This window comes from Lissotriton vulgaris, unplaced genomic scaffold (genome assembly GCF_964263255.1).
Source record: "Lissotriton vulgaris unplaced genomic scaffold, aLisVul1.2 SCAFFOLD_436, whole genome shotgun sequence".
Taxonomy (NCBI): domain Eukaryota; kingdom Metazoa; phylum Chordata; class Amphibia; order Caudata; family Salamandridae; genus Lissotriton; species Lissotriton vulgaris.
In genome coordinates, this window is record NW_028244795.1 from 200,910 (window position 1) to 214,181 (window position 13,272).

Consider the following 13,272-nt stretch of genomic DNA (forward strand, 5'->3'; position numbering starts at 1 on the left):
TGCACTTAAAGCCACCCTTATAGCAGGCCTTTACAATCCTGAAGGCAGTGTGCTTGGTTCTAAGTGAGAGGGGGTCACTGCACTTAAAGTCACCCTTATAGCAGGCCTTTACAATCCTGAAGGCAGGGTGCTTGGTTCTAAGTGAGAGGGTGCCACTGCATGAACGGAACACCCCTGCACTCTACGGAGTCCATTCTCCCAGTTTGTCAGTCAGGCAGCCATTTACAAGATATAAAGTGGCATTATGCGACCGTGTGATGACTAACTCAAAAAAGCCTGAAACAAAGCCTATGATGTTTGGTGTCAAAAATGTTGAAATCATACCCCCACACTGGTAACCGGTGTGGGAGGTATGATTCCACCCCTCAAAACTGAACTTCTTTGGGTACCTGGTGTTCCCAGTACCTGCCTTCTAGTCCCAGGAAACACAAAATGGTTGCTGCCGACCAGAGACACATTTCTGCCCTTCTCCTGCTGCTGAGCCAAGCTCAAGCAGGGGAAGGCAGAACAACCTGCATCCGGTCACCGGGAGGTGCGACGACCTCCCAGGCAGGATTTAGTGTATTCGGTCTGGGTAAGTGCGCTTGCCAGCGACCGAAAGTCTGCATCAGGGGCACATTTGGTATCCCTGTGCATAGTTGAGTTCCCACCAGTCCTGGGAGCCGTTGGCTCCTGATCTGGTGCAAAACTTGAGAAAGGACATGAGAGTAACCTCCCCACTGTCCAGACCCTCCCTTGGGAGGGTGTCCTGAATCTGTCCAATCCTCTCCTGTGGGTACAATAGGGCTTACCTGGCTGATGGACCTTAGATTCGAGGTGGACAAGATTCTGAACCATAAACCACTGAACTTCACCCTTCTGGACACTCTGGACTTCACTGGACTTCTTTTGGGCCCGACTCTGTCGCCCTCTCGGTCTGAAGCAGCGTCTGTGCCCGTGCACCATACAAGATCCATGCAGGACCTGTGGAGCACCGAGGACAGCCGAAGATATCTCCCTTGCTGTATGGTCTGCTGACCCTGAGCTCCTACGGACTCAGAAAGCTTCATCAAAACAGGATGTTGGTTTCTACGCCCCTCAAGGTCCGAGCTGCTCTCTCACCAAGTTTGAGGTCAGAATCTTTTGTGAGGGCTGCAATACCTGAATCCCTGTGTACCGCATACATTACTAAGTGCATATGCTTGTCGGTGTTTCCAGAACAAGGGCATTGGGCACCGAGTAGCCCCAACCTCTGGCACCATTTCCTACCAAGAACTCTGGTATCCTCTTACTGAGTGCTCCGTGGGTTGTTGTTTGGTGAAACTCCTCTGCCTCCGGCCTGTGGGTCCAGTTGAGGGTCAACTTTGCTTTTCGTGGGCTCCCCTGGTTACTCCAGGTTTGCACTGAGTCTCCCGGACCTTCCTGGTCTGAACCCACCACATCTTTGACCTTCTGCATGGGTTGCCGTTTCCACGGCTTGTTGGTGCTCCCTCTGGACAACGAACCCTCGGCACTCGACATCTTTCGTGGGACAGCTTGTATCTGGCTCCTGGTAATCCTCGACGTCTCCTGGTCCCCGTAGCTGCAGAGTCATGAGGTCCATCACGCACCTGAACCACCCGACATCAGTGGGCATTCGTCTACCGAGCCCCTGATTACTCCTGAGTGACCAGACTCTGTCCCCTCTGCTTTCAGGTACTCATAGATAAGAATCCACCTTTGGATTCCAACCAACAGTTCTTCTTCCTTCCAGCAGGGGCTCTTCTTCGAAGTCCTCAATTGGGTATGACTGCAGTTTCCAGCGCCTCTTCAGACCTATGCACCTAGCTTCCCTGGGATGGGTAACTTGGTTACCTCACTATCAACAGGTGGGATGGCTCTCCAACCTCCTAACCTCCACGAGGTTTCTTCAAAGTCTACAGGGAAGGGTCATAAAACTCTAAAACTTCAACCGTGACTCTCCCATAGAATTGTAGTGAGCATGCGGTCGGGTTCCCACACTGCACCCGTCCACTGTGGGCTCCCTACTTACTCATCTTGGGTGGCTCCTTGGGGTCTCAGCGATTCTAAGTCCTCTCAACACTGTCTTGACTCAAGTCGTAGTTCTTATATCATTATTTTAGTATATGATTTTACCCCCCCCCCGCGGGCCCACTGTGTATTAGTGCTATTTACTGTCATTTCTGTGCTTAAGTATTGTGTGCTTTGTGATTATCTCCGTGTAGGATATATTGTGTTGTACTAGGTAGTGTTATAATATTAAATACATATTTTTATAACTACTTTGTGTTCCATATTTCATTTAACTTATACTGTAAGGTTGCATTCTGGTAAAACAAGCTGCTTAACATTCCTTCAAGACTAAAACTGATGGTTGCCCTCCACAGCTACCACTTGGATAGCTGTCTAAGGTTATCTTTGACCTCTTAAATCACCATAAGGGTTGTTTGGACTGGTGCAGGGTGCCCACTTTAATTAGTGGACAACATATACCATGCCAACTTCTCACATTATCCCTTCTAAACTTTATACAGTTTTGAGAAATAATCTCAACACCACCTCTCTGAATTATTTTGAATAACCATGTAAAACTGTTGTAACTAGCTCCTTTGTGCACTGTGTTACAAAAACTTGGACCTCCACACATAGTCAATTTACTGTAATAATTCCAGATTAGTTGCACTACACATACTGTTTTTTAACCATATCTTGAGCCCCCATTAATAAAGTTGGAGGCAAGGATTATCAGAGATATTTTTAACTGTAAAAAGTCACCTCACACCACATTTATGCACAACACCAGCTCCACTGTATTTAGGCGTCGTAGCACAACCGGGAGGCACTCTGCCGTCCTGTTGGGACCCCAATGATAAGGCATGACAAGTGAGGGGTCTTTAAGGAACACCTAATGGGTCCATGTTCACACTACTTACAGTGATCTAACTGTGTACACATAGTGGGTCCGTCCACATTTTTATTTTATAGTTTTATAGAGCGCAAACCAGACCCGTGAGGGTATCAGAGCGCTTTACAGGATTTAGGGGGGTAGTATACAAGCGTAGTGACAGGGGGGATCAAATTGGGCAAGGTAGGGGATACATTATACAGGAAAAGCACGCAGCACATTTAAAGTTCAGGCTACATTTGATATAACAATTCAAACAAGTAGATACATTATACAAGAAGGCACGCAGTCTTAGCTGTTCCTGGGGGGATGGCCATGAGTGCAGAATAGGTATCATCCATAGAGGCCATAGATCTTGCCGAGGTGGAGAGTCGGGCAAGTCAATAGGTGACTGTAAAGTATTTGTTAGGCTAGGTATTTTCCCATTAAGAAGGTTTTGGTTTCTTCTTTGGTTTCGCTTCTTATTAAAGATCACCAAATGGCGGACAACGCCGGTGAAAACAGGGGAGGCTTCCGAGGCGGCTTTGGCGGCAGGGGCCGCGGCCGTGGAAGAGGACGGGGTCGATGACGAGGCCGCGGGGCCCGCGGGAAGGCAGATGAGAAAGAGTGGGTGCCGGTGACTAAACTAGGTCGGCTGGTCAAGGACATGAAGATCAAGTCTCTGGAGGAGATCTATCTTTTTTCTCTTCCAATCAAGGAGTCCGAGATCATAGACTTCTTCCTGGCCTCTTCTCTGAAGGATGAGGTTCTGAAGATCATGCCTGTCCAGAAGCAGACCAGAGCCGGGCAGCGTACCAGGTTCAAGGCTTTTGTTGCCATCGGAGACTACAATGGCCATGTTGGGCTGGGCGTGAAGTGCTCCAAGGAGGTTGCTACTGCTATTCGTGGGGCTATCATTCTTGCCAAGTTGTCCATTGTACCCGTGCGGCGAGGTTACTGGGGTAATAAGATTGGCAAACCCCATACAGTGCCTTGTAAGGTGACTGGGCGCTGTGGTTCTGTTCTTGTGCGTCTGATTCCTGCACTCCGCGGTACTGGCATTGTGTCTGCGCCGGTCCCCAAGAAGCTGCTGATGATGGCTGGTATCGATGACTGTTACACCTCAGCTAGGGGCTGCACAGCCACGCTGGGCAACTTTGCTAAGGCTACCTTTGATGCTATCTCAAAGACCTACAGCTACTTGACCCCAGATCTCTGGAAGGAGACAGTCTTTACCAAGTCTCCATACCAGGAATACACCGATCACTTGGCCAAGACCCATACCAGAGTGTCTGTGCAGAACTCCCAAGCAGCAGCTGTTCCTGGCGCAACCCCCACATAACATGTTCTGCTGGAAAATAAAGTAGTTGGAACTGTTAAAAAAAAAAAAAAAAAAAAAAAAGAAGGTTTTGGTTTCCTTCTTAAAGTGTGCCAAGGACGGATTTGTTTAAGTTTTTTATTCATTTGGGGAAGGGACGTACCCCTGTACTTAATCCCTAGCTCTCCCTTTGATTTTGTACATATTAAACCTGAACCCATTGGGTACGACACACTTGGAATGGCCACAGTCCACCATGACTTCTTTTGATAATGCTTCACTTTGGATCTCTTAGCCTACACACTTGGCAGAGAGTCTCTCTGTTGTTTATGTAACACACACTCCTTGGTCAAGCATCAACTTGAATTCTTTTCTCTTCTTGGCTCAGATTCTCCTGGCATTCTACCCCTTACCAAAACCTGGTTAACGGAGGAATCCATACCTGAGATTTTTGCTGAACTTCCTAGCAAATACTATATACTTAAAGCCAACAGACCTCTGGGGAAAAAAAGGTGGTGGGTGGCTGCAATAGTTAAAAAGCATCTAATTTTCACCAAATGTACTCCTGTACTTATTCCAACAGTGGATACCATTGTAATTAAACTTGACTTGCCCACCATCTTCTTGATATGCATTCTTGTGCATAGACCCCCAGGTAACATGGTGCAATTTCCCCCAAGTCTAACTGATTCTCTAGCTTCTCTGGTCATTAACTGTGAAAATGTACTCATTGGAGACTTTAACTTTTGGGCGAATGATGAGAATGGTGGCCATATCTCCACACATTTGACTGACAGCCTTAGCAGCTTATATTTTGATCAACAAGCATATGCGTCTACCCACATCAAAGGGCGGTAGTAATCCCCCTACTAAAAAAACCTGGAGCAGATACTACCATTTTGAAAAACTACTACCTCAAATCTTTACTACCCTATTTGTCCAAACTATTTGAGGCTCATGTTGTCCAACGCCTGTGCTCCTTTTTGGAGGACTAAGCTTTTCTGCACCCCCATCAAGCGGGATTTGGACCCGCCCACTCCACTGAGACTGTCATTCTCTCGATAACTGATGACATGAATGAAGGAGCAGATCGGAGCCTGGCCCAGGCTTTGGTCCACTGGGACTTGTCTGCGACTTTTGACACGGTGTATCACACACTTTTGTTCAACTGTCAAGGCTGCAGGTCTGCAAGACACAGCACTAAACTGGATGAAATCCTTCCAGTGTGATCATTCTCAGGAAGTCTTTTTATTTCCCTTCTGCTCCACAAAGGTTCAACTAAACTGTGGAGTACCTCAGGGCTCTGCACTATCCCCCCACCTATTCAATCTTTATACTCTCCCTTTGGTTCATGAGCTACAAAAACAGATAGTGGAAATGTACAATTATTGTGCAGCTGCTCTTCAATATTGATAATACCCCATAATCTATGGAGCTATTTCAGAACACCATGTTGTATATTAGGGACTGGATGAATAGCCATCAACTGAAATTAAATTCGCAGAAAACTGAAATTGTGATCGCTAACAATAAAATCCATAATATGAATCTCTGCTTCTGGCCGCTAGAGATGGGATCACCTCTCACGCCTTAAAAAAGAGTAAAATGCCTTGAAATCCTCATTGATGAGGACCTCTCTATGAGGCTGCAGATAGGAGAAGTGATATCCTCATGACTTTTTCAACTTTGTAGGATCAAAAAAATCAGGAAATAGTTTACCTGTGAAGCCATTCTCCAGATAATAATTGCATTAGTGATTTCTCACATTGGCTATGCAATTTACCTTTATTTAGGACTGCCAAAAAGACTGAACTGGAGGCTGCAGACAGCACAAAACCAGGCAGCTAGACAAGTCTGGTGTCAGCCAAGACTTTGCCATGCTAGGCCCCTGATGAGAAAGCACTCTGAGTTGCCCAGTGGACCGTTTTTAAAACTGGCTGTATTCATTTTAAATCACTCCATGCGAAAAGCCTGACTTTTGTGTCCTCCAGAGTTTTAAGCTACAATCCAAAACGCAATCTCAGATCAGCCCACCACAACCTGCTAGCTGTACCCAAGTTGAAAAAGAAGAGATTGGGTGGCTCCAGGTTTTCCATGAGCGCCCTGCATCTTTAGAACTCTTTTTCTTCTGACATAACTACCACTGTTTTTCCCAGATTTAGGACACTTATATAAACCTGGCTCTTCAAATTAGCTTATGGTTAGACTCTTGACCTTGATGTTTCCCCCTTTTACTCAGCACCATGACACCTTTTTGGCGTACACGCGCTTTACAAATGCTGTGTAATATAACATAGCATAACATACTGCCATGTGTAAAGTGGGAAAAGTGTGCCTGTTCTCCTCAAAATATTTTACTGCCATTGCACTATGATATGTAGTCTGCCCTCACTCTGCCACCTCCTCACAAAGGCCCCTGATATCCCCCTCAGATCCATCGCATCCTTTAAAATATATATCAAAATGTGCAATGCAAAGTGTTCTCTTTAGGCAGTTGGACCGTATTCTGCTTAATAATGTTTCCAATTTATCATGATTTGCACATCCCTCCTGAATATCCCCAAACATTGTATGCTGATGGATGCCCCCACTATATGATATTCATTATATCATGTGGCAGCAATATTGCATTCACTAGCTTAACATTACTAAGACATCGCAAATTAAGTACAATTGAGCAGATGTGGAGTTAATAATAGTAGTTATATGGGGGTGTGACTTGACGCCACTCGAAGATGGATGCTTGAAACAGAGCTCTCCCCGACCACGGAGATATATCAGCCCATTTGCATCTTCATGGCCAAACATCCTTCAACACGCCGGTATGAGAGGTGGGGAACCTCTTCTGCATGCCTTGTTACAACCATTAATGCATTCCAGTGCATATTTGCCGAATAACCCACCCCAATGGATTGAGTGCTGAGGGCCCGGTTGCACCTGCCATCTTGAACCTTCATTGGGTAAACTGTTGCCACTGTTTCCCATCGTGCCTTGTTTATGCCTGCAATTTTTAGAACTGTTCTTGCACACCATCGTTTGGCCATTTAGACTCTCTGTGAGCTTAGTTTTTCATCAAAAATAACTTTCCCTACTCCTGCCTTGTTTATAACAGGCACACCGCTCTAAACTGCTACATTTACATTATTTTCTGGCAAGAACCAAATTTTAGGATGTTCTCTTTATTCATTTGGGAAAACATTGTAACCTTAAGTTAACTACACCTAGAAAGCCCTTACCAGCACCATTCTCTATTTCCATAGAGCACTCCTTCACTGCTCTGGAATCTACCATGGAGGGTATTGGTAATTCTCCTCAAAAAGCTATTCCATTTTGTTAATTCCTAATACCCTCATCTTCCTCCTCTAAAACGCCTCTGACATAATCTTTTCCAACTAATAAGAGACCTAAAAAAGACCAGCTTTCCATGGATCTTATTTTAGAGGAAATTTATACTTTGAATCTGTACATAAAAGACACAAATAAGAAATTTCAACAATTAGATGATAAGTGATCTTTAATGGAAAATAGAGTCATAGACATGGAATAACGGATCAATGTCTTTCAGGATATATGGCTCAAGATGTTAAGCTCATCCAAACAAAAGTAACAGATCTTAAAAAACTGATGGAAAATCTGGAAAATCGAAATCAACTAAATAAACCTCTGCATTCATGATCCAGGTGAAGGCATCAAGGGCCCTAAACCTATTTCATTTCTTCAAACTTTTATTTCCAAAGTTTGGGACTTAACAGATTCTACTCACTTAAACATACAAAGAGTACACAGGCTTGTTCATCAATCCCATCTCTCTATATCATTCCACAAACCTTTTGGGGGTAATCATCTTTTTGGAATATTAAGATCTCCTTATGGTGATTAGAGCAGCAAAATCCAGAGGCTGAGTTCTAGGCCTGGTAATTTACTATTTTTGATTCAGGATTTCACCAAACCTACAGCGAACAGAGAAAATACGTTTTTGGACACGTTTTATTCTCTACGCTCCCTTGCTTCCTGTTTTGGCCTCTTTCACCCCTGCTATTCAAAGTGCCATATAACAATAAGACAACAACATATTAAGGGGCACATGCATCATTGAGACATTTTGCACTTCTTAATTTGCGAAAAATACCGAATTGCAAATTAAGAATTGCAAAATGCTATGCATCATTATTTTCTGTATTTATTTGTTATTCGGTAAAAATCGCAATTTTTACCGAATCCCAAATAAATACCGAATTCTTAAGTGCATTTTCGCAATTCCCATTGATTCCTATGGGCCAAAAGGCCCATAGGAGTCAATGGGAAGGCTTTTACAAATTCGCAATTTGTTGATGAATTCCAAGGGTGCAGGGGGGGGTCCAAAGGACCCCCCCTGCACCCCTGAAATGCATTTGAAAGTGCATGTTTCACACACACATGTCCTAAGGACATGTGTGTCTGTAACATGACAGTTTAAAAAATGATTTTTTTTGCTTTTTGACAGATTTTCGCAAATTACCACGAGGGTCAACCTCGTGGTAATTTGCACTTCCAATTTCAAAATTCGCTTTTTTTTTTTAATTGATGCATTGCATTTAAGGAATCGCACAAATGCGATTCCTTAAATGCATTTGCATTTTTAAGAAATGCAAAAAAATAAGAATTTTGAAAAAGAGTTTGATGCATCCCAAAAACGTATTTAGGAAGTGCAAACGGCCGATTTTACAGATTCGTACCGTTTGCACTTCCTAAATAGGTTGATGCATGTGCCCCTAAGATCCTTCTTTTTTGCAAAACCTTATTGACTATCGTATGCATGAAGAAAAGGATACTTCTAAACATTTGCATTTCTAAATATTTTTCTGTGTATTTCTTGTCCTTATTTATGTTATCTTTAACTTATGATCTCATGGTATTGAGTTATGTTATTTACATGGTTGTTATACTTAGCTTATGAGTGGCGATCACTTACTTTTTTCCTCCTATAGGTTCCCACCTGCCCATATTTTCCTTTGTTGTATTGAATTATTTTTATATCTGTGGTCTGGATGGCCTTCTCCCAGTTGCTACTGGATTCTGATCACGTCATCTTCCCCTTGTGGTCTCCCCACCCCACTTACTTATTTGCTACATATTATGTTCATTGTTATTTTCTTGTTCTCCAGACTGTGGTTATGTCTCCTTCCTTTTTTGTTACACAATCCTCTTACTTCCCCTAGTTTCCACTACGTTACCCTTTTTCCTTCGCTTATTTTTTCCTTGCACTTTACATTTTCAAATAAGTGTGTCTCTTTGTTTTACTAATGTTGATGATTTCATGTTTGAAATTCTATATTTGACATGTGAAATTTTTCATAATTTTTCTTTTTGTGTTGAATGTTAGTTCCTTTGCAAATTGTTCTTTATGACTTTACGCAAAATTACATGAAGCATTCAAGTTCTAGGTTTACCCATGAAACGACAGAGGGACATATGCATCAAGCCCTTTTCTCGTTCGCAAATGGACCAATTCTCAGAATCGGCCCGTTTGCGGACGGAAAAGGCCTTTTGGGATGTATCATCCCAAAAGGGCATTGCAAAATAGGGAATCGCAATTTGCGATTCCCTATTTTGCGATTGCATTTAAGGAATCGCAAATTGCGATTCCTTAAATGAGATGCAGGAAGCACCCAAGTTGTGGGGTTTTGGCATAAGAAATCGCAAATTACCATCAACTTGAAGTTGGTGGTAATTTGCTATTTCTTTGAAAAATTAACTTTTTAGCATTTTTCGAAGTGTCATGTGGCGCACAAACATGCCCTGGCATGTATGTGCACACATACATATTCCAGGGGTGCAACAGGGTGTCCTTTTGACACCCTGCACCCTTGAAATTGCATTAACAATTTGCGAGTACTTAATGGGTACTTGCAAATTGCGAATGTCTTCCCCTTCATTCCAATTGGCCTCTAGGCCCATAGGATTTAATCGGAAAGTATTCCATAATTGCGAATCGCAATTAGCAATTCAGGAATATTGAGGAATTGCAATTAATATTGCAATTTCTACATACATTCCTTTTTGCGAGTCCTTAATAGCGATTCGACAAATAATCGCTATTAAGGACTTGCAAAATGGGTTTGTCAGAAATATGCCCCAGAGAGTATTGTCTCACCTGGCCAAATTAAAGGCTGGCATTGCTCTTTTACAGGAGACCCATATTCTATGTATAGAAGTCAAGAAACGCAAATGACATTGGGTTGTACAAGTTTTCTCTTCAACAGGATCTGGTAAATGTAATGGTGTATTGCTTCTTTATTAAAGAAATCCCTGTTTGTCACACTAATATTGCAAGAATCAGATTTAGATGGCTGCTGGTTTCTCTTTAACTTAAAAATCAATAAGATACCACTTACTATTTTGAATGTATATGCACCAACACAACTTGATAAAATCTTGCCTTATATGTTCTATAAATTGATTCTAATTAAGCATGGGCGGAAAATCCGTTCCGCTCACGGATTTTGCGGATTTTCGGGAAATTCGCAATCCGCGAACGCTCGCGAATTTACCGAAAATCTGCAAATTCGCACGCAGCAGATTTTTTTTTCTTGGTGATACAATTTTGCGGCGTGCGGTGTAAGTTCGCAATTGCGAACAGGTAGGTGCGGCGGGCAGCAACAATCTCGCATGCGCGAAATTACAAAAATTGGAATTCTGCACAAGAAATCTACTAGCAAGCAGCATAGACCTTCTGAAAATGATGATTTTTATCAGAATAACTCCTCAGGTTGACATTTGCCTGCACTTTTTTGGATTTGAGGCCTTTTGATTTTCTTTGGATAACTTTTGGATTAGAAATCAACTTTCTCATATAAGCTTGTTTGGGGCATTACAGTTGCTGTAATGCTGTTCTTCAGAAAAACGAGTTTTGCAAAAGTGAAAGCATTCAGCAGGTTCAAAAGTTCAAACTCATCATTAGTAACCATTCCCTGTAGTGCTTCCTGACAAGGGCCCCTTCAGAGTTCAGTTGCTAGTTGCAACAATTGTATGACCCTGGTCTGACCCTCACAGCAGGCTCATAGAATAGCTACAAGTAGGCCACAAAGGTCCTGGAAAAAAAAATTGCACTGCAACATAAAGCAAATTACAGATAAGGAAGCAGGTGCCAGACTGGAATTTTAAAACAGTGACACATTAATAAATCAACCCCAAATTAATTCATGTCAGTTGAAGCAGGCAGGTGTGCTTGCTTTTTCCCCCATAATCTACAGTGATGATGAACCAGAGGGTGGCATTGATGTACCAGAGGGTGGCATGGGTGAAACAGAGGGTGGCAGGGGTGAAACAGAGGGTGCTGGGAACCTGTGATGATGAACCAGACGTAGAAACAACATAATCGCGACCGTTGCGAGCCGACATGTAAGTTCGCAATTGCGAACTGGTACAAAACCCTCGCGAACTGGCAGAAATCCTTGCGAACTGGCAGAAATCCTTGCGAACACAAAAAAAATCCGCAAATTCGCGAGAATTTGTGGATTTTGCGGATTGCGAGTTCGCAAATTCGCAAAATTCGCGAACGCCAGATTCGCAAAATTCGCCCATGCTTAATTCTAATGCACGGTTGGTTGTCGGTTTATTAGGTTATTGGGGCTCCTAGGTAATAGGCAGAACTATTGGGTGCAACGTAATATATGTGCGGTGCAAAGGGGTAGGGAGAACCCCCCTCTCCCCGTAAATTGATATTGATCACAGATGATTCTTGATTTTTGGGGGTGATTTTAATCTAGTGCTGACCCTTTTGTGGATGGCACCTCTAAAACCATTTTATTTCCTTCTTCCATGCACAAATAATTCCTCTCCGTCATTACTTAAAGATCTCTTATGGATTCATAGAAAATTTGTAATCCATGTTCAGCGGAATATACTTTCTTTACCCCTGTCCACTTCTTCTAGTTCAGAATTGATACATTTTTGTCTTGAAAGCTCTTTCTCAACACACAATTCATGCAGATATAGATACCATTTTAATTTCAGATCATGCCCCTGCTTTATTAGATTTAGTTCTCCTTCCTCCCCCTCCACAAACAAGACACTGGTGAATAAATAATCTCGCTTATTGGATACCAACTTTACACATCGCTTTAACTCTTTTATATTTGATTTCTTTACTCTAAATGAATTTTCAAATATCCCTTTTCTTAGTGTTTGAGATTCATTTAAAGCTACCTCTAGAGACTTTATTATTACATATGGTTCCCGTATAAAGAAAACTAATTTAAAAAAAGAATTGGATAATATTAAACACATTAAACTCTGAAACACTCCTACTTTTGTCCAATTCTAGAGCATGTTTAGATAAAATTAGTAAAAGCAAAATGTGAATTTTATTAACTCTCTAAAGAAGAAGCTACCTCTTTTCTTCTCAAATCCAGCCCCAAATATTATGGCAGTCAAAATAAAGCAGGAAAACTTTTAGAAAATTATCTCAAGATTAAAAGGACTTCATTAAAATAGATAACATTTTATGTGATGGCTTTACTCCTGTTTTTAAAGATAATTATATTTTAGCTGAATTTACTAAATATTTTCAAAATCTTCATACACCAGAAAACAACCATTCAAAACGATCACTTCCTGTCTATCTTCCATTCATAAAGAATTTGATTTAAATACTGATTTCTCCTCCCTGGAGGTGGATATTTCTTAAAGAAATTATAACTGCAGTCAATTGTATAGAGAAAGGCAAAGCTCCTGGTCCAGATAGATTTCCTATCAAATTTTATCATCATTCTTTGCCTCCTCTAATAATGCTACGGGTACATTCCAAGATGTTTTAATAAGTCTTATCCCCAAAGATAACAAAGATCACAGATTGTGCAATCTATTTCTCTTGTTAATTCACATTATAAGGTCTTTGCTAAAATTCTTGTTTTATAATGAGACCCTTTCTTATCAAATTTAATTGGCAGGGAACAAACTTTTCTCTTTGTCAATGGCTTAATTTCTCCTTCCTATTCACTTTACAGAGCGGTTCGGCAAGGATGCCCGTTGTCTCCCTTACTTTTTTATTCTTGATCTCAAACCCTCATTAGCCACGGTCTGACTAAAATGATAGTATGCAGGGCTTCCA

The 13,272-nt window shown here is 42.1% G+C and overlaps 1 protein-coding gene across 1 annotated transcript; it reads left to right on the forward strand.

Moving 5' to 3' along the window:
- Nucleotides 1–3,346: 3,346 nt before the first annotated feature.
- Nucleotides 3,347–4,264, forward strand: LOC147666727 (small ribosomal subunit protein uS5). Its single transcript, XM_086948920.1, has one exon. The coding sequence runs from the start codon at nucleotides 3,531–3,533 to the stop codon at nucleotides 4,203–4,205; it is 675 nt and encodes a 224-aa protein (XP_086805046.1). The 5' UTR covers nucleotides 3,347–3,530; the 3' UTR covers nucleotides 4,206–4,264.
- Nucleotides 4,265–13,272: the final 9,008 nt, after the last annotated feature.

Excerpts from the sequence above, each read along its gene's own strand:
- LOC147666727 (XM_086948920.1), top strand. The coding sequence starts at position 3,531 with ATGAAGATCAAGTCTCTGGAGGAGATCTATCTTTTTTCTCTTCCAATC.